This window comes from Microtus ochrogaster, chromosome 4 (assembly GCF_000317375.1).
Source record: "Microtus ochrogaster isolate Prairie Vole_2 chromosome 4, MicOch1.0, whole genome shotgun sequence".
Taxonomy (NCBI): Eukaryota; Metazoa; Chordata; class Mammalia; order Rodentia; family Cricetidae; genus Microtus; species Microtus ochrogaster.
In genome coordinates, this window is record NC_022011.1 from 39,248,045 (window position 1) to 39,269,274 (window position 21,230).

The window sequence follows — 21,230 nt, forward strand, 5'->3', positions numbered from 1 at the left end:
GGGGGGGGGGAATTGTACCCACTCCCTGCTGTTGATGATTTCTAGATTCAATGAAAATATCAGAATGTTTAGCACCACACCTAGTAGGTGCCCTATGGATGCTACCACAAGAATTCAGGTATTAGATCCAGAACATAGAGGGAGCAAGAACAGATCAAGAACCTCTTAAGGTTCTAGAAATGACCTGATAAATGGGCCTAGAGCAGTATTTTTCAACCTGTGTGGGTCTCACCCCTCTGAAGTCAAATGATCCTTTCACTGGGGTCACGTATTCTGGATATCAGATGCTTATGCGTCATAGCAGTTATGAAGTAGCAATGAAATCATTTTATGGTTGGGAGTGGTCAGTGGCCTAGAGGAAACTGCTCACAGCGGATAGGGGCGGCAGTGACTTCTCTTGATGTCACTCCATTTTTTTTTCCCCTGTGGAACCTAAGTCTGCCTGTGAGCAGGCAAAAGGTAAAAGCTATTTTGCTGTGCAAACTTGGAAATATGACTGCGTGTTTCTGGACTTCAGCTCCTCTAAATGAAAATAGATGCCCCCTCCGGCTCATTGTGCAAAATCCCAGATGACCTGATCACAATCTCTCACCCCTTGACTGTCCTCTGTGGCTGGGAAGTACTTTTGGACCTAAGCATCTCTAAGATTTGCAGAGGGCTGTAGTGCAGGAGGGCTTACATCCAAAACAAAGCCAAGACAAAGAAAACCCAACACCCTGTTTATGTAGTGAGTCAGCCAAACACTTGCTAGGATGGGAGGGGGTATATTTACTTGTCCCAGGGCAAGCTGGAGCTGGTGGAGTAGGGAGGATAAAGCGGCTGGGGACCCAGCTCAACCCTCCCCTAGAGACTTCCCATCCCTGCTCCACTTCAGCCAGCTGGGAAAAATAAAATCAAGTGCTGAGTGAATTTCCTCTGCATTCCTGCCCAGCCAGACTCCTGCTGGCTCTGCAGAGCTGCTTTCATTATCACCCTCCCTCCACAGTAAGGTAAGGACCCAACTGCTTCCCCTCCAAGCCTGGCCTGTTTTTGTTGGGGGAGGGGAGGAGCTTAGAGGACCAGGACCACCTTGGAACTTGAAGTGAACCGAGGGTCCCAGAGCCTTGAGTTTGCCTCTCATCAGCCTTCCTTTCTGCCAAGCTCCTGCCCATTGTACTCACCCTGGTACTGTTGGTCGCCCTGCATTCTAAGTTGCTATTTACAGTGAGGCTTCTCCTAAACAGGATTTGGAGTTTCCATCTAAGGAAGTGCTTTGTCTGACCTGAAGTAAGAGGGAACTCCCAGCTGCCCTGGTGTTTCTGCATGGCTGCCTAGCATCAAGGCTGGGGAGAACAGGCAGTTAAGACTCCATGCATGACACCCCGGCATGGCTGCAGACACTCCTGGGATGGGATAATTTACCTGCTCCTCCTACTGAGAAAGAGCTCCTGGGACCTCACTCTTCATACATGCCGGGACAGAAAGGGCTTGAGCAAAGAGAGCAAGGGACCGGTCCAGACTTAGCCCAGCAGGCTGTGGTTTCCTGGGCCAGGTCAGATGTTCCAGGCAGGCCAGTCCCAGGGGCTTAGGTGTTGCTTCCCATCTACTCCCAGAGTTTCCGCATGTGGGAGTAATTGGAAGCAGGCCCTTGAGCAGAAAAGGCAGAATGACATGGTCATGTCATTCTTTGTGGTACAGTGTCAAGCCAAGCGAAACCCCACCATCTCTCTATAAGGAATGGACCTGCCTCAACACTCCCGGGAGAGCATAGAATGCTGGGACTAGGTCCATGTCCAGCATTTTACATTCAATATCACATACAACTGCCAAAGGTTAGTGGTCCCTCCCCAGGGAATAGATCTGAATACCCTAAAAAATCACACTGGGGTGGTGGTGGCGCATGCCTTTAATCCCAGCACTCAAGAGGCAGAGGCAGGAGGATCTCTGTGAGTCTGAAGCCAGCCTGGTCTACAGAGCAAGTTCCAGGATAGCCAGGGCTACACAGAGAAAAACCTGTCTCTCAAAATAATAATAATAATGATAATGATAATAATAATATTAATAATTCTGGGACACTGAGTCATCTGCACTTTCCAAGTACAACCCCAGATACTTCGTGGGCACAGCCCCAGCCTAGCCCAGAACTTATGGAGATAATATGGAACTAAGATCTGTGGAGCCAGGGAGTAGCAGATCCTCAAAGGAAGTGATGTTTGGAAGATTAATCTAGCAGAGAGGAATGCACACTGACATGGGGCTGTGGTCATGGAGTTGGTGGCAAGGTAAAAAGTGGGGCAGATTTAGGGTAACACCTCAAGAAACCATTACTACTAGTAAGTTGTCCAGGGTACAAAGGAGGCACGGAGACCTCACCCGGGCAGGACGGAAGGTGGACACAGGATGGGATAAGGTGCTGCCTGGAGTTTACCACATTGAATTTGAGGCCTCCAGAAAGAGGTGTCTAGATGACGGTGGACTTCAATTGAGGGCTTTGCAGGTGAGCTGCCTCAGGTGAAGTGAGACAGTCATGAAGAAGGCAGCCCCAACCTCAATACAACCTTATGGGAGCCTACCCAATCATAGGAACACTCCCTTACTCTAGCAAGAGTTATCCGGCTCTCTTCAAAAACACTTTTAGCTTAAAAAAGAAAAGGGCTGGAGAGATGGCTCAGTGGTTAAGAGCATTGCCTGCTCTTCAAATGTCCTGAGTTCAATTCCCAGCAACCACATGATGGCTCAAAACCATCTGTAATGAGGTCTGGTACCCTCTTCTGGCCTGCAGACATACACACAGACAGAATATTGTACTAAATAAATAAATAAAAAACACCTCTAGCTGTCTGTTACACGGTGAGCTTTCCAAATACCCAGAGGCCTTCTAAACCCTAACCACCAGCACTAACACATGGGGAGCTTTGATGGCACCATGTGCTGTGCACAGCTCCAGGGAAAGATGGGGGCTGAGGCAGGGATTTTCCTTCAGCCTTCATACCAAGGAGCAGACCCAGGAGGCAGTGCCAGGTCCCATGACCACCTTCTGTGTGTACCTCTGTAATCCCAGCTCGGTTGCCAGGGTCCCATGACCACCTTCTGTGTGAACCTCTATAATCCCAGCTCGGTTGCCAGGGTCCCATGACCACCTTCTGTGTGGACCTCTGTAATCCCAGCTCGGTTGCCAGGGTCCCATGACCACCTTCTGTGTGAACCTCTGTAATCCCAGCTCAGTTGCCAGGGTAGGAGCCTTCCTTGGCTTATTGACTGCAGATGTTCAGGACGAGGGCACCACGTAAACACAATATGGACAAGCTTCTAGACTTCTCTAATGTACCACGGAGTTGTGGTAAGGGCAGAGAGAGGTGGAAAACATGGAGGAAATACGGGGGAGGGGGCCTCCCAGAAGTAGCAGATATAGCACAGATTACTTAAATTAGGAGTTAACTCTGGGCCATAACTGCCAGGTGCTCTTCCTACATGGCTGCAGTTTCATGACAAGCTCAAGAAAGGATTGATAGCCACCCCATTTTACAGAGCGGGAAGCTGAGGTTCCAAGGGGTCAACACCATGCAGGAAGGAGGTATCCGGTATCATAGCTTTTCACCATGGTGCCTGGCTGTCTCCAGCTTTACCCTACTGGAGGTGGGACCCTGCCACATTCCTGGCAACTAGGTCTGGGATCAGGGACTTTCTTCCAGCTCCTGGCAGTGTGAGAGCCTTCGCCACCGCCATCAGGACATAGCACCTCATCTGAGAAGGCAGGAATGCAGTAGTCTAGTGTGGAGGCAGCTGCTGGATGGGGACGGTTAAAGTCAATGGGGGGGGGGTCCTCCAGGAGAGCCCTCTATGGGCACACACACACACACACACATCTATTTGCTGGGCTTTTGACCCTGATGGGGAAGTAATACAGTATCGTGGAGTTTTGGCAGAGCTGAGATGATGTGAGTTCCTCTCTAGTGGGGCTCTGGGACCAGCAGAAACCTCAGGAACCAGCAGACCTCTGAGGCTGGCTGGCTGTTCACAAGCAGGGGAATAGTCTGTAACACCTAGAGTACACTCCACCGCAGAGGACCAAGACAGAAAGCAGGACCGCAGCCTTCTAACTCTCCTCTCCGCCCTCTGTTCCCTGTTCCGCCCACAGTCTTCCCCCCCCCCCACACACACACAGCTGCAGAAAAAAACAGAGGAAATCCACACGGCCCAGGCTTATCCTCTTCAACCTGGCACTTTATGGCTAACGGGCTATTTTCTTATCTGTAGGATGTTGCTAACAATAGAAAAAGTAGACCAGTGCACCCACCCAGGGAAACAGATCACCTACAGCTCAGTGTGTTCCTGCCCTGTCTGTGGGACCGGCACTCCACCTCTCAGTCCCCCTGTGTCTTTGGTGGGATCTGTGCCCACAGCTGTTAGCCCTAGGCTAACCTGGTTGACCATGGTCTCCAGCCTCCCTGCCATCAAATTAGCACATGGGGCTGGGCGGTGGTGGCGCACACCTTTAATCCCAGCACCCAGGAAGCAGAAGCAGGTGGATCTCTGAGTTCCTGGTCAACCTGGTTTACAGAGCTAGCTCCAGAACAGCCAAGGCTACACAGAGAAACCCTGTCTCGAAAAACGAAATAAAATAAAATAGCACATTGGAGAGGGTGAGCCCAGGCGGTGTGGATTGCATTTCTTGTGAAGCTGTGGAGGGTGCACGCTGCAGGGAAAGCTGGAAGGAGTAGGGAGGGAAGGCAGCGGGATGGGCTTTAGAGAAGAACCACTCTTTGGGGCACACCCTCAATGACATAGGCCCCCTCCCGGGTTGCACCGCCTCCCAGAAATGCCATCCAATTATGAATCCATCCGTGGATTAAGCCGCAGATGAGCTCAGAGCTTTGTGATTCCTCCTCCCTGGCCCATCAGCAAGCAACTGAGCCTTTAGCACAAGAATCTTGGGGAACATTTCAGATTCAAATAGAAAGCTGAGATCCTCAGCCAGCCAGCCCTAGACCCTCTAAGACCGGGCTCTGCCATGTCTATAGTTTCACCTCCTGCTACCCTGCACCCTTGAAAGCACCAGTCAGAGTGATCTTCCCACCCACCCCCGCTCCCAAGGCCTCCTGAAAAGCCAGACTCTCTTGTTTTTGTCTGGTTTGCTTTCCAGCAATGTCCTCTCCACAAGGGCACACTGCTCCAAGCCCCCTCAACACTCTGTGCTCTCAGAGCCTCTGCATTGCACTCAGGAAGTAGAGGCAGGCAGATCTCTGAGTTCAAGGCCAGCCTAGTCTACAGAGTGAGTTCCAGAACAGCCAGGGTTATACAGAGAAACTCTGTCTCGAAAAACAAACAAACAAAAAACGAAGAAGCCAAAATGTTCCCTGATCTATTTCTCCTGCACCTCTAGCTGTCACCCTCTGGCCTGGCAGAAGCCAGGGGCTCACATAGGTATCTGAGGATCTGGAGAGAAAATGAAAGTCCTTAAGTCCCCTCCCTTAGGCAGCGTCTCGGGGCTCAACAGAGGTCCAGGGTGCCATGAGCTCACCTGTGTCCTCATGGTTTCTTATCCAGTGACAGCTGAGCAGCTGTAGCCCTGGGGTGAGTTATTGCTAGCTGGGCTGGGACTAGTTGTTCACTAAGGGTCTGGGGCCCAAGGTACAGGCCAGGTGTATCTGTGCAAGTCACCTGCCTCCCATCTCACTAGGTTGATATCTGAGGACACAGAGCTGGTGATGTCCCCGAAACAAGTGACCACATGTGATCATGGGGTGTGTAGCATCCAAGGGTGGCGTTGAAGGGGGGGTGCAGAAAAGGAAACCACTGGCTTGAGGTTGTGTTGTCTCATGTGATCCCAGCCTTGAGAAGTCTGGATACTCCATTGTGCCATTGAAGACATGGGGTTAGAGCCTGCTGAAGGTCCCCTCTACCCAGGGCATAGGAGAACAGCTCTGTAGAAGTCACCTAGGAAAAAGCTCTTGAGGCCCCACTCCTCACCATGAGACAATTGGCAGTTAATGATTGTGGGTTGGGGTGTTGTTTTAAAACTCAGTGAGACACCATCAAAGTAGGGGACATGGGACAACAAAAGGTTTCAGCAGGAGAGAGAGATGATAAAGGGAATGGGAAGAAAATGGCCAAAATATATCATATACATGAGTGAAACTGAAAGGATGAATAAAAGGAGCTGCAGAGCAATGGTGTGTTGTGGGCCAGTCTTCAACCTCAAAATGGCGTCATCTTTAAACTTGTGACCTGCTGGGCAGTGGTGACGCACACCTCTAATCCCAGCACTCGGGAGGCGGAGGCAGGTGATCTCCGTGAGTTCAAGGCCAGCCTGGTCTACAAGAGCTAGTTCCAGGACAACTAGGGCTGTTACACAGAGAAACCCTGTCTTGAAAAACAAAACAAAGCAAAACAAAAACAAACAAACAAAAAAATCCTGGCACAAACCTAAGGCACACTTTGTGTGTGTGTGTTTTTTTTTTTGTTTTTTTTTTTCTATGTTTCATTGACTCATCACCAGCCCGAGTCTTACATATGCAGGAAAATGACAGGGACAGAAAGGATGCTACCTGTTGCCCTCTTACCCAGGATCCAAGCATGTGTGGTTTTGTTTTGTTTTCTTTTTCTTTTTGACAGAGTTTTTCAGTGTAGCCTTGGCTGTCCTGGAACTTGCTTTGTAGACCAGGCTGGCCTCAAACTCCCAGACCTCTGCCTGCCTCTGCCTCTGGAGTGCTGGGATTAAAAGAGTACGCCACCACCACCACGCACAGTTCCATGTTTTGAACTTTTTCACAGCTAGGCATTAACATTTGAATTGCAGTTGTGTGTGATGTACTGTTGAGTCCCTGCCTCTTCTCAGCTACCTTTAAGTGCCACCACCCCAGCCCTGTCACCACAGTACGACACATGGAACCCCACTGGCCCACCCTTTGTAGGTGTTCAGCAACCTGGACCAGGTACGGATGACCTCAGAGGGCTCTGACTGCCGCTGCAAATGCCTTCTGAGACCACTGAGCAAGGATGCGTGCAACCGGGTAAGAAGTGGGCGTGGACGAGCAGAGGACTTCTACACTGTGGAGACCCTGAGTTCAGGGACCGACTGTCGCTGCTCCTGCACTGCTCCTCCTTCCTCACTCAACCCCTGTGAGAATGAGTGGAAGATGGAAAAACTCAAGAAGCAGGCACCTGAGCTCCTCAAGGTAGGCTGACACAGTGAGGGGGTGCCCTGGCTCCCCCAAGACATCAATGTCACAGGTGAGTGAAGCCAGATGAAGTCAGTAGGGCCCCTTGAAGCACCCACTGTCCTGGGTATCATCTAAACAATTTCTTTACCTTCGCCTAGCTATATTACAAATGCTGGGGCATTTTATTATTATTTTGTTTGTCCTGTCTTGCTTTTTGAGAGAAGGTCATACAATTTGGCCTGGATTCACTATATATACCAGGATAGCCAGCCTGGAATTTGCAGCAATCCTCTGTTGCATGATTTCTGGGATGACTGGCTTTTACCATCATGCCAGGGTTATTTTTGCTTATTTTAATCGACATAGGGGTTCCAGGCTTGCCTCAAACTTCCTATGTAGTCCAAGACGACCTTGAACTCTAATCCTCCTACCTCTGCTTACCAAGTACTGAAATTACATGTGGGCAGCAGCATGCCAGTACTCGGTGGGCCAGGTGAGGCTGGCCTTTGAACCCAGATCCTGTTGTGTCTAAATATGTGTCTAAACCACCTGCTCCTCCACCTTTCTCTAAAGGACCACTTTGTTAGATCTTATAAAGGGGAAGTTTGTTTCATATCTTATAAAATTATTTTTTATTTTATAATATATATGAATGTTTTGCCTATATGTATATAAATGTATTACATGCATGTCTGCTGCCTGTGAAAATAAGAGGACATCAGATCCCCCGGAACTGGAGTTACAGGTGCTGAACTCAGGTTCTCTGCAAGAGTAGCAAGTCATCTTAACTGCTGAGCCATCTCTCTGCTCCCTCCTGCTTGGTATCTTTGTCTTTTCTCTTATAGTGTCTTCCAAACATGCATCTCATTGGCCTGTTGGTGTTGGAAACAATGAATGATCTGAGGTGCTACCCGACATATAAGTTTACAAGGTGACATAACCCTGGATGCTAGTGGAAGACCCAGCTTCCTGGGTCACAGACAAGGGACTTGATGGCTCCCAGCTCATCTCCATTCTCTTCACTGGTTTGCTGTGCTCCAGCCTACTGTAATCAGCATGGTATTCAGTATGGTATGGGAGAGAGGAGCCCTGAGTTCAGAGAAATAGAACCTTGTGTCTGTCATTCCCTGCAGGGAAATACTGTCTCATGACCCAAGACTACTCTAACTAGATGACTTGGAAGTAGGGTGGTTGGTTCCTTTGCATGCAAGACACACAGAGAAGCAAAGGGCCCATGAAGTGCTGTCTCCAGTATTTGGCTAAAAATGTTTTCTTTTAATTTAACTTTAGTTTTATTTTTGTACTATATAAATAGATGCCAAAATTATCAAACTTAGAGGGAGTAGCACATTTTAAGCCAGTGATCCTCTGACAATTTGGCAGTGTCTGGATCATACTGACTCCATGGAGCCTGCCAGTGCCCTGTTTTCTCCAGCATCTAACCCACAGACCTGCTGCAGCTACAGGGACAATCTCAGTTTCTCCTCAAGTGAGAGGTCCAATAGCTGGAGGTTCTGTTTGTGTTTCGACTTGTAGACCCAAGATCTCACACTGTAGCCCAGGCTGACCTCATACTTGTAGCAACAATCCTCCTGCCTCAGCCTCCCAAGTGCTTCTGCAGCTGAATTGTGAGCCTGTTCACTATGAAGTCACCAAAGGCCTCTGTCTAAACTGCCATCCTTGCTGGAGTCCTTTAGGAAGGGGGCTTATGGTGACAGATTTACTTGTCATGGTCTCTGAATCCAAAGAAGGGTTATAAATTGCCTGAAGTCACCAAGAGGAATGGGCTGAGCCCCAAATTCTCTGTTGATGTCACTTGCCCACCTAAAAGGTCACCAGGCTGAGGTTCCCACCAAGTCACTGTCCCTAGGCCTTCTGTGCATGGCAGACACTAGGTCTTACCACACGGTCTTGACCAGACCTTAGAGATAGAGGAACCCCAGCAGGTAGGACATGCCAGAGGCAGGAGAGATTACCTAAAGTGTACCCAGGGAACCCCCAAAATGAGAATGGGCCAGAGGCAGTGTGAGCCAGTACAAGGGTTTCTCCCACTCGGTTGGCCCTGCTGCCATCAGCAGGAGCCCTGTGTGAACATCCCAGGGAGGGACAGAACTGGCCTTGCAGCCTACCTCTATCCCAGCCCCTTCACCCATGCGAATACCTCCAGTTGCGGTCTGGCCTAGGCTACATAGCCGTAAAGGAGAGGGGATGCCCTCCTGCCCTTGCCCCATTTCTTGGCTAGACTGGCCAAGAAAAATGCCTTTTAACCACTTCCCTCTTTTTCTTTCTGGACATGGGCCAGACATAGTCCCATCTTTGAGGAGTCACCAGGCTTCTAAGGACACAGCTGCTGGCCCCAACAATGGCAATATGCTCTGTACTGACTGGGCTAGGGATTGTGCCAGGGATCATGGGAGCCCCAAAGCTAGAATAACAGTGGGCCTGAGCAATGCGTAGGAATCCTCAGGCAGATGGAGTGTTCTCGATAGAGCTTGGTGGAATGCTGTGATGGATGCATCTGTGCCCTCTCTAGCCCTGTTTAGTCCCATGACTACCTGTCACTTCCTCATATACATGATGCATGGCTTCTGGTCACTATCTGTAGTGAAGATCCAATTTAAAAGGGTGGCAGTGGGAAGGGAAGCTGGAGGTGTGACTCAGTGGTTAAGAGCCCTGTTGCTCCTCCAGAGAACCTGGATTCAATACCCAGCACCTACCTGCCAGCACACAACTGTCTGTAATTCCTGTTCCAAGGAATCTGACATCCTCTTCTGGCTTCTGAGCACACCTGCACTCATGTAAACACACACACACACACAAGTTAAAAACAACTACAGTTTGAAAAAGTCTATCAAGAGGTGAGTCTCAGGACTGGAGACTCTGTCTGCTCTTCCAGAGGTCCTGAGTTCAATTCCCAGCACCCACATGGTGGCTCACAACCATCTGTAATGAGATACAGGCATAGATGCAGGTAGAACACTATATACATAATAAATAAATAGATCTTTAAAAAAAAAAAAAAGAAAGAAAGAAAGAAAAGAGGTGAGTCCCCTCCATATGCAGCCACGTTGGCTACCAAGGATGTGGCCCAGAGGTGCAAGGAGCTGGGGCATCACATATCAAGCTCCACACCACCGGAAGAAACAGGACCAAGACCCCTGGACCTAGAGCCCAGTCAGCCCTCGGAGTTCTTGCTCACTCAGGGATGAAGACTGGGTGGATTGAGGATGTCACCCCCATTCCTTCTGACAGCACCTGAAGGAAAGGGCTTGTCATGGTCACCGTCTGTGAACAGGACCTCTCAAATTTCTGTTAATAAATTGCTTTGTATAAACTTAAGAAAAAAAAGTCTGTCAATGCCAGTCATAGTGTCTCAGGTCTTTAATCCCAGCACTTGGGATTGAAGCAGGAGGATCTCTGAGTTTGAAGACAGCCTAGTCTACACGGTGAGTTCCAGGACAGCCAGGGCTGCACAGAGAGACCCTGTCTTAAAACAAACGAAAGAGTCTGTCAAGGACTAATACTTTGTGAAATGTTCTAGAAACGGACTTTAGATAAATGAAGTTGGACCACAGGTCGGTGGTAGAGCACTTGCTTAGCGTGCATAGGTTCCCGCGGTGCAGAAAAGGGAAGGAGAGGAAAAAGAAGAGAAAGGGGCTGGGGAGAGGGAGCTCGATGAGTAACGTGTCTGCTGTGCAAGCGTGAGGACCTGAATTTGAATCCCAGTGCCACACAAAGGCCAGCATGGAGTCACATGCTTGTAACCCAGTGCTGGGGGAGCAGAGACAGGAGGACCCTGGAGCTTGCTGACCACTCAGTCTAGCCAAAATGGTGACTTCCAGGGTCCCTGTCTCAGGGTGTAAGATGGAGAGTGCTAGAAGACAACTAACATTGACCTATAGCCTCCGCTGTTGAGCTCACCTACATTGGGAGAGAGAGGAGGGGAAGGAAGGGGGAGTGGAGGGGAGGAAGGAAGGAAGGTAGGAAGCAGGCATGCCAGATTTGAGGTCCAATCTCTCTTATGAGTGTTAACCCAAGTAAAATTGCTTGGCCAGGGGCTACAAAGCATCATGGAAAACCAGAATCTCTTCTCCTGTTCTGCACTGATTTCTGCCGCAGGCACCTCAAGCTGTTTGCTCCTGCACCTCTCACTCAGCAGTAAAAGAGGCAGAACTCCTTATCCCCCGCTCACACGGCTCTGAGCATAGGCCCCAGGATGCACAGGTCAGGTTATCCTCTGCCATCAGCTCTGCCAGTGTATGCTCCTCTCGAGCTTACTTCAGACAGTACTAACCCACCGGGGCTGGAACACTGGCTACTCTTGCAAAAGGACCGGGGTTTGAGTCCCAGCACTCACATGGTAGCTCACAAACATATGTAACTCCAATTTCAGGGGATCCAATGGCCTCTTCTGCTCTCCAAAGTACCCACGTGATATACAGACATACATACAGGCAAAATACCCATACACATAAAATAAAAAAATCTAAAAAAGAAAAAGTAAAAAGGTCTATGTTTCGGTTGGGTTGATCAATTAAAACAGGCACACCTGTTGTCCAGTGATTCATGACCAAAAATCAAGTTATAAAAGTGTCCTCCACACTTGTATAGCAAAGTACATAAAGCAGGGCCATGAGGTTTGACCTCCCAAGTAAAACTGTGGCCAAGGGACAGCTGCAGCCTGACTCCAAGGAGCCTACAGCTGTCATGCCGCGGGGCTGCCTCTGGAGACACACTGTAGCTCTGGAGTCCAGCCACTTCGTCACTCAAAAGACAGGCTTGCATGGAGAGGATGATTGCTGGGCACATAGTGCGGGACATAGAGGAGGAACTCCCTGTTCCATCATACAAAGGGTGATTGTGGATGATAACAGCTAATTGTCTATTTCAAAATATTTTATCAGAGAGGAACTTGAATGGTCCCATCACAGGGAAACTGGAGGGGTGTGTGTGTGTGTGTGTGTGTGTGTGTGTGTGTGTGTGTGTGTGTGTGTGTGTGTGTGTGTGTGTGTGTGTGTGTGTGTGTGTGTGTGTGTAGCTCCTCTGTGCCCTCTGGCCTGAATGCTCAGGTCAGAACCATCTTGCTTAACCATCTGTCTCCCTATTCCACCCCACCTCCAGCTGCAGTCTATGGTGGACCTCCTGGAGGGTGCCCTGTATAGCATGGATCTGATGAAAGTGCATGCCTACATCCACAAGGTGGCCTCCCAGATGAACACGCTGGAGGAGGTAAGGGCAGGGCCAGGGGCCCAGGGCTGTTTCATTCTGGTGGCCATAGGAAGGAAACTCCAGCAGGGAGGAGGGTGTGAGCTGCAGGGTCCTGCTGTTGGGATAGAGGTTTCAAGAACCCAAGGAAGCTAAAAGCCTGGATAAAGAAACTGAGGTACTCTTTGGTAGTGTGAAAGGAGTGTTGAGGGGGTGCTGCCAACATCAGGGTCCACGCTGCACAGGGTCTGGGGTACAGCTCCCGGAGGGTTGTCTTACCATCAGTTGTGTACAACCTAACAGACCTGACCAAGCCCCAGTGGATTTAACAATCCCAGCACTACCTGTGTAAAAGCAAAGGCACTAGAGTACAGACTGAACAAGCTGTGTATTCTATAAGACTACACTCTGAGTACAAGAACAGTTGGCCAAGCCTGGAGATCCAGGCTGAAGGTTCAAGGCTTGCCTCTCTTGGCATCGCCTGGCCTCCACCCTCCACCCATTTCCTGCATCCGGCCTCTGCTGAGCACCAGGGATCTAGTGACACGCAGCTGCCAGGAGTAGGCGTGGAGACTTCCTTTCCCAGCTTCCTTTCCAGAGGGAGGTGGTAACTGGGCATCCTGTGCCACAGGAGGGAAGACTTACCCTGACTAAACTCAAAGCTGGGGTCCCAGTGACTTAGATTATCTGAGACCTGTTGGGTCAGGCCAGCTGGGGAAGCTGACATGAGAGTTTTTCTTGGGCACAGTATTACGTATATGTGCTCTCACAATGCTCTGCAGCTGCCTCTGTAGACCAGGCTGGCCCCCAACTCACAGAGATCCGCCTGACTCTGCCTCCCTAGTACTGGGATTCAAGGCATATGCCACCATGCCTGGCCTACTCACATCTTTTTTTATGCTTATTAATATAAGCATATATTACCTATTTTTTATTCATTTGGTCATGAGAATAAGATTCATTAACTACAGGTCTTACAGGACTTGCTTTCTTCCACCCTGTTCACCAGTGCCACTTGTATCTATGCCCCTTGAGTCTTAATGGCCAAGTTGGTGTGCCCTTCTAGGGTGGCAGCTCAGAAGAAGCAGGGCTAGGAATGACCATGAATCCTGCCCCACAGAGCATTAAGGCCAACCTGAGCCAGGAGAACGAGGTGGTGAAAGACAGCATACGCCACCTCAGTGAGCAGCTGAAGAGCTACGAGAACCAGTCAGCTGTCATGCTGAGCATTAAGAAGGACCTGTCCAGCCTGGGCCTCCAGCTGCTGCAGAGGGATGCAGCTGCTGTCCCTTCTGCTGCCTCAGCCTCAAGCTCTGACAGCAAAGCTCAGGTGAGACCTTTGTTCTGGTCACAGGGACAGAAGGTGGCTGGGCTTGAGGACACGGGCTTGTGTATGTTTGGAGAGTCCATGGTATGCAGAGCAGGAACTGGGGAGTGTCTGTTTTTACTTTGTGGCTAGCACAGGTAAGCTGGGGCACCCTTGCAGATTCAATCCAGGGGCATGGCTGACCCTAAACTGGGTATTTATTCTTATCCCCAGTTGCCAAAGTATTGGAAATGAGGTTATGAGACCCTCCCTCTGATCTTAGAGAACTAAGCCAGCATTCCTGCAGGACTGCTTCTAGCTTCTCCTACTGTGGCTGGGCCCCTGGGTGGGTGCAGGGTAAGTGAGCAGTACTATAGGGACCTCTGAAGACTAATATCTTACCCATGCCTTTGCACAAACTTAAAATCCCCTTGCTCTAGTTGCCTTCACAAATATTGCTGTGATAAAGACCGTGACCAGAAGCAGTGTGGGGAGGTGTCAGGTCACACGCCACCACTGAGGAAAGTCAGGGTGCGAATTCAAGGCCCTGAAACAGAGGTGTGGCAATACTCAGTGTTTTAACAAAGAAAGCTTACCTCAGAGTGCAGAGGTAAGCCACTAGAGGCCAGGGAGTGGTGGCACACACCTTTAATTCCAGGACTCTGGTGACAGAAGTAGACAAGTTTCTGTGAGTTCAAGGCCACCCTGGGCTACACAAGAGTGAGCCAGTCTCAAAGAGAAACAGCCAGGCAGTGGTGGCCCACACCTGTAATCCCAGCACCAGGGAGATGGAGGTGGGAAGTAATATGGCTGGGCAGAGAGAATATAAGGAGGGAGGAGACAGGAGCTCAGTGTGGTCTGAAGCAGTCATCTGAGGGTGCTGTCTAAGGACAGATCTCCCTTTTGGTCTGAGCATAGGTAAAGGCATAAGGTGGCTGTCTACACTGTGTCTCTGACCCTTCAGGCAAGCTTTATTTGTTAAAACACAAAATTTCACCACACAGTCCATGAAAAAACACTGCTTACTGGCCTCCTCAGTCTGCTCTCGTATATAACCCAGGGCCATTTGCGTAGGGATAGCACCACCCACAGTTGGCTGGGCCCATCCAATCCATTGTTAATCAGGAAAATACCCGCAGACTTGCCTGTAAACCAATTTGGTGGAGGCATTTTCCCAAATGAGGTTCTCTTTTCACAGATCACCCTAGCTTGGGTCGAGCTGGCAAAAAAAAAAAAAAAAAAAAAAATAGCCAGCACACCCCTGAAGGTAGAAAAACTGACCTCCTACTTCCCAGATAAGTCAGGAAGTCAGTGTTCTTTCCCTGGGTGATACTCAGAGTATGTCATTTGGCCAAGAGTGCAACAAGTAGTTGCCCTTTTGGTGCCCCTCAGATCAGTCATCCATGGGCAGGACCCAACCCGGTAGCCTCATTTTCTGGTGATATTTTTAGGAGTCCTCTGAGCCTGACTCCCTCACATACAGTGTTAGTTAATCCCAGAGCCTGCGCGGAGAATTGACCCCCAGCCTACTTGGCACATGAAGAAACAGGGAGAGGGGTGGCTGAGCCCGGCTGCAGCCCTTCCTCCTCAACTTGCTCCTCCTGTGCTGACAATGCGAGAGCAGCTCTGTCCATACTGCAGGTGGGCCTGCCTAGACACAGGAAAGCATGAGGAAGTCTATGCCGGGGCCTGGAGCCGCTGCCAGGGAGATGCAAGTGCAAGCGAGTCCGACGTTGGCCGCTGCTCAGAAGCCATCAGATTCTGTACAAGCCTTATCTGCCTGTCTCACAAGGGTGGCGTCCCAGACCCTGTGTTCTTGTGCCAAGCCGGCCTCAGAGCATTTGAGTAGGAAGTGAAATAACAAAGCTCACAAAATGTTAGATATGGCATTCCCTAGGGCTAGCCAGACCAACATGGGACTGAAGGGCTTCTCAGGGTGCTGTGATTTCAAGGCTAACATGGGGAGCATTCTGGGTACTCTGTAAAGAGACTCAAGAACCTTCCCCTTCCCCATAAGCTAATACCAACGAGTGAGAGACAAGGGTAGGAGGCCTCCTCAGGAGCCAACCTGCCAGGCAAGCCAAGAGAACAAGTGGACAGGAGTTGGGAATGAGTGTGTAAGCCACCAGATTGGGTCTCAAGCCTGCAGAGGGGAGAAGCAGAGGCAAACAAATTATTGGATATATCCACTGTGGAACTTCACATACCCTGTGGCCACCTCCAGCTCACACACTCCATGAGTATACTGTCACCCAAGTCTGAGACTTCTGCTCTTCCCAGGACACAGCTGGAGGGCAAGACAAAGACCTCGACAAATACAGCAGCATACAAAAGAGCTTCTCAGACAAGAACCTTGCAAAGTCTCCCAAGGAGAAGCAGCTGAAGGTGGAGAAACTGAGGAAGGAGAGCATCAAGGGCAGATTACCCCACCCCACAGCCAGGCCACGTGCCCTGGCCCAGCAGCAGGCTATGATCCGAGGCTTCACCTACTACAAGGCGGGCAGGCAGGAGGCCAAACAAGAAGAACCGAAGGCCGCGGCTGGTGAGTGGGAGGGAGTGGGGCCTATTTGAGGGATGGCCAGCTCCAGAGATCCACCTACCTTCTCAGCAGCCACAAAATCACAGATCACAGCACCATTGTTTGCTGTTTTTAGGGTCCGTTGCTCAATCACACACTGGGTAGAAATCCCCAGGTAGGGCTGCTGATAAAGGCAACACAAGAGGCCTCTCCCAGGTTCTTACAGCTGTCCTCACCTTGTCTGAACTTTGGTTCAAAGATTTGCTGCCGGTCAGCTATGTGCAAGGTCACAGAGTGAGGTGGACAAGGGTCCTGCTCGTCATGGAGCTTGCAGTTCTATGGGAGGAGCTGCACCTGTGACAGTGGATATGGGAGAACTTGGGGCTTCTGGAGAGTGGAGTGGGCCGCTGGGGAGCCCTCTCACTTCTGGACCGGCCTCTCCAGTTCTCTCCTGTCTCATTTTCCTGAAGAAGAGTGATAGACCCTGCCCTTTTCCTGGTCCTTGGTGTCTCCACCTGGGTCACAGCCAAGGGCAACACAGAAGTAACTGGGTTCTTCCAAAGGCAGGGATGTCAAGCAGTTATAGTCCAATATTCTTCAAGAATGCCCTCCTGTCAGGTTCAGAGGTGAAATCCCAGGCACTCAAAAGCTGGAGACAGGAGTTCAAGGGCAGCTGAACTATACTGTAAGAGCCTGACTTAAAAACAACCAAAAAGGCTACTCCAGGCTTGGTAGCACTGACCGCTAGGATATTTGTTGTTGTGTTTTAAAGATTTACTTAATGTACACTGGGCTTTGCCTAGAAGTATGTCTGTGTGAGGGTGTTGGAGCCCCTGGAACTGGAGTTACAGACAGTGAATTGCCATGTGGGTGCAGGGAATTGAACCCTCATCCTTAGGCTCTTAAGCTCTGAGCCTTCTCTCCAGCCCCTACAATATTGTTTTAAGTTCAGGGTCTCCCTGGTACTCAGAGTGATTTCAAGAGTAAGCTAGGCAACTTACTGAGACCCTGTCTTAATATATGAAGCAGCAGTGGACTGAGCTATGGCTCAGTGGCAGGGACAGAGATGCTTATCTAGACACCCAAGATCTTACTGATAAGGTGAAATTCCCACCACAGAAACTAAAAAGTGCTCAGTCAGTAAATTGCTTGCCTCTAAAGCATGAGGACCCACATTTGATACCCAAAAGCCACATTTTAAAAAATACTGGGTATGGTGGCCCAGACTTGTTTGTTTTTATTGTTGTCTTATTTTGTTTGGTTTGAGTGTTGTTTATTTTTATTTTATGTGTTTTGCTTGCTTGTATGTCTGTCTATGTGAGGGCATCAGATCGCCTGGAACTGGAGTTGCATACAGCTGTGAACTTCCATGTGGGTGCAGGGAATTGAACCTGGGTTCTCTGAAGAACAAGTGCTCTTAACTGCTGAGCCATCTCTCCAGTTCCCCCGCCACACACCTTTAACATAACTTTTAAAATATTTTTTAGAAATTTATTTATTTTATGTGTGTGCATTGGTGTTTTGCCTGTGTGCATATCTGTGTGAGGGTGCCAGAACCCCTGGAACTGAAGTTACAGACAGTTGTGAACTCCATGTGGATTCCTGGATCCTCTGGAAGAGTGGTCAGGGTCGTGTCGTGTGTGTCTCCCCCCCCCCCCCCCCGCACCCATAGGATTTCTCTGTGTAACAGCCCGGGCTCTTGAACTCCCAGACATCCTTCTGCCTCTACCTCCCAAGTGCTAGGATTAAAGGTGTTGCTACCAGCCCAGCACAGTCAATGCTTTTAACCACTGAGCCTTCTCTCCAGGCCAGTAGCACACATTTGTAACCCCAGCATTAGGAAGGCTTCCACACACAAGTGTACCCCATACCATACATTTATGAGCGAGGGAGAGAGAGAGAGGAGAGAGAGAGAGAGAGAGAGAGAGAGAGAGAGAGAGAGAGAGAGAGAGAGAGACCCTGTAAAAGAAAAGGTCCCTTCATTTCTGAGCCCGCAGGGTGTATCCTCCTCCCCTAGTCCCTGATACCAGCTGTTGTTCTTGAATCCTGCCAACTTAGCCTGGCACAATACAGGGCCTCTGACCCCTGGCTGGACCACTGCCCAGGCACAGCTTTGGACATCTAACTCTGCCAAGAATGCTCATGGGAATAAGCCTCCTGACCTGACAGGCTGCCAAGGCCATGTTCCCTGTGGATTCCCTGATGCTTTCCTCCCACTGGGTCTCCGGTGTGGGGACAAAGTGGCCTGCCCAACTGCAGGCAAAGAGGAACCCACTCAGCTGAGCCTGTACTAGCACTGGGGACCTGGAAGGCACAAACACAGCTAGAGAAGTAAGGGTCTGAAATGAGCGAGGGCAGAGATCTGTGCTCTAGAATTGACAAGACACTAGCTGCATCCATCCCTTCCTTGATTGAGGTCACAGACACTAGTGAAGGAGGTTCAAGGCTATCAAGGTTCCCAGGAAGGTGACTGAGAGAAAGTCTACATTCGTAAACAAGGAGTTTTGCCTGTGGAACTAAGTTTAAGGCATGACAGAGTTGGAACAACGTACTTAACACTTAGAAGAAAAAAAGAACCTTGTATTTGCCACCACCTGTTTGCAGAATCAGCACAAATGTCTTATAAACATATTCTTCTAATCAGCACTATGGTTAGGACACTCATTTTACAGAGGTGCAAACCCAAGGAGGTAAGGGCTTGCTCTTTAAAAACTCACCCAGGAAGGGAGTGGCAAAGCTGGGCCCCAGGCCAGAGTGCCCATGGGAAAGTCCTGTCCTGGGGACTAAGAAGTCTACCCATCTCCTACTTGAGGCCTTTCAACTCCTCCATGGTCAGAGAAGACCCTGAGGAGCTCTGTGGCAAGGCTGTGCATCCGCACTTCTGGGGCATGGCCACGAAGTCATCCTCTCTCCACAGACAACACCCTCAAGGGAGCTTCCTGGCTGGAGAAAGTACCACCCAAGATGGAGGCCAAGCTTCTAGAACCAAACTCCATCAAACATAATGGAGTCATGCTGAAGGCTTCAGAAGGACCCAGCTTGGCTCCTCACATCTCTACTTCCACCCCAAGTCCTGCCACCACTCCCTGGCACACCGAGCCACCTTTGCATCCAGAAGTCCCAAGCCAAGGTGAGTAAGTCTCCTAAGAGTCAGAAAACTCAGTCAGCTTATGACTAAATCCAGCTCATGTCTTGTTTGGCTCTTGATCCAAGAATGTTTTTTATCAAATTGTTGATTTTTTTTGTTTGGTTTGTTGTTGTTTGGGTTTTAGTTATTTTGAGGCAGGGTCTCACTGTAGCTCAGGCTGTGCTGGAGCTCACACCCTCCTGCCTTAGCCTCCTCAATGTTGGCATTATAGACATGTGTCCCCACGCCTAGCATACTTTGGAGTGTGTGTATGAGTGTGTGTGTGTGTGTGTGTAAAGAGAGAGAGAGAGAGAGAGAGAGAGAGAGAGAGAGAGAGAGAGAGACTTTCAATCACTTTCTGACTATTTCTTTTTTAGAGGCAAGGTTTCTCCCTAAACCTATGGCTTGTGTTTTCTTGACTAGGTTGAAAGTCAGAAAATTCCAGCAAAGCTGTCTGTGTGCCCCTCAGAACTGGGGTCAAAGGGGATAAACATTTTTGAATTCCCAGTATTGGGTTTCTCCACCAAAACAGTAAGCCAAATCAACCCAAATTAAAGGTAAAGGACCAGGGTTATCCTAGCAAAGTATTCCCAGGTGATCTCTGGGAAAGAGTAGAAATTAATCACATGGCAGTTCTATGGACCAGAGCTTAAATACCCTGTAGGCAGGGTTTGAGCAGCTGGGGTGGGGGGGGATTAGAGAGGGAGGAGGGGACCTGAGGCAGAGCTTCTAGCAGAACAACAGGTGTGGAGGGATGCCCCACTTGCTAGAACTGTGCTGGGCTCCAAACACAATCCTCAAGACTGCACAGCAAGCACTCTTAGCTTGAGCTTTGTGCTTTAAAAAGAATTATGTAGAAAAAGAAAGACTATGGGGTAGAAGTTTGTCCCCTCCTAACCTAACATAGTTATCCCAGGAGCCTTTGCAGAAAAATGCCAGCATTTAACATGACTGTTAAACAGATATAGTTGCAATAAATTCTTTTAAAGCGTGAACTGGATACCTACCACTCAATCCAACCGCTGAGAGCTTTCTTAGGTCCTCTTTCCAGTCTGTTTTGTTTGGGTTCCAAGGTGTCAGGACTGAGCCCATGGCCCAGCTGCCACCTCTGAGCAGCACCCCACCTCTCTGAGCTGCACCCCCAGTACTCTTTGGCTATTTTTTTTTTCTTTATTTTATTTTGTAGTTGGTTTTTGGTTTCTGCATTTGTTTGCTCATTTGCTTTGGTTTTCTTTTTTGTTTTTTGTTTTGTTTTGTTTTGTTGCTTTTTTTGAAAAAGGGTTTCTCTGTGTAGCCATGGCTATCCCGGAACTCACTCTGTAGACCATGCTGCCCTCCAACTCAGAGATCCGTCTACCTCTGCTTCTTGAATGCTGCAATTGAAGGCATGTGCTACCATGCCTGGCTCTTTGTCTGTCTTTATGTCCACATTGATAGCTATAATTTGTGTCACACAGTAGACATTGTCCTAAGTAACGCATGGATCAGTCCTTCTGAAGGGCTGTGACCGCCTGTGATTGCAAGCCTTCAGACCCTTCCTCGCTCTGGCTCTGTGTCAGCTCTTTCACGCCTGTCTTTCCAGAAGGACCCACAAGCAATGTGGACAGCAGCTGCAACTAGTATGGCTTCCTCCCAACACAGTTCCTGGTGCCAGAAAACTGGAAATAACCTACAGGGCTGAAACTGGGGATGGGGAGTGGGGGTAAATTAAAGGGTACAGCTGTCTGGTGGTGGCAGGAGGACCCAGACGTCCCACCCTTAAAAGTGATGTGAGAAATTGGTCAGCGGCAGAAGAAAGCAGGATACAGAAAGCCATGTATGCAGAAGGATCACAGTTTTTATTTTTTTTTTAAGATTTTATTTTATTTTTTTAATTTTTTTTATTTTATTATATATACAATATTCTGTCTGTGTGTATGCCCGCTGGCCAGA

General features: G+C 49.4%; 1 protein-coding gene across 2 annotated transcripts in view; it reads left to right on the plus strand.

Annotated features, from left to right (window-relative positions):
• The window catches only part of Olfml2a (olfactomedin like 2A), a 30,552-nt gene that overhangs the window by 1,636 nt on the left and 7,686 nt on the right, over positions 1 to 21,230 (plus strand). For both annotated transcript variants that reach the window (XM_026778736.1, XM_013346070.2), the window contains exons 2-6: positions 6,894 to 7,157; positions 12,264 to 12,371; positions 13,468 to 13,677; positions 15,934 to 16,195; positions 19,089 to 19,301. In XM_026778736.1, coding sequence (XP_026634537.1) covers positions 6,921 to 7,157; positions 12,264 to 12,371; positions 13,468 to 13,677; positions 15,934 to 16,195; positions 19,089 to 19,301 — 1,030 coding nt within the window. In that variant the 5' untranslated portion in view covers positions 6,894 to 6,920. The remainder of the gene's footprint in view (positions 1 to 6,893; positions 7,158 to 12,263; positions 12,372 to 13,467; positions 13,678 to 15,933; positions 16,196 to 19,088; positions 19,302 to 21,230) is intronic.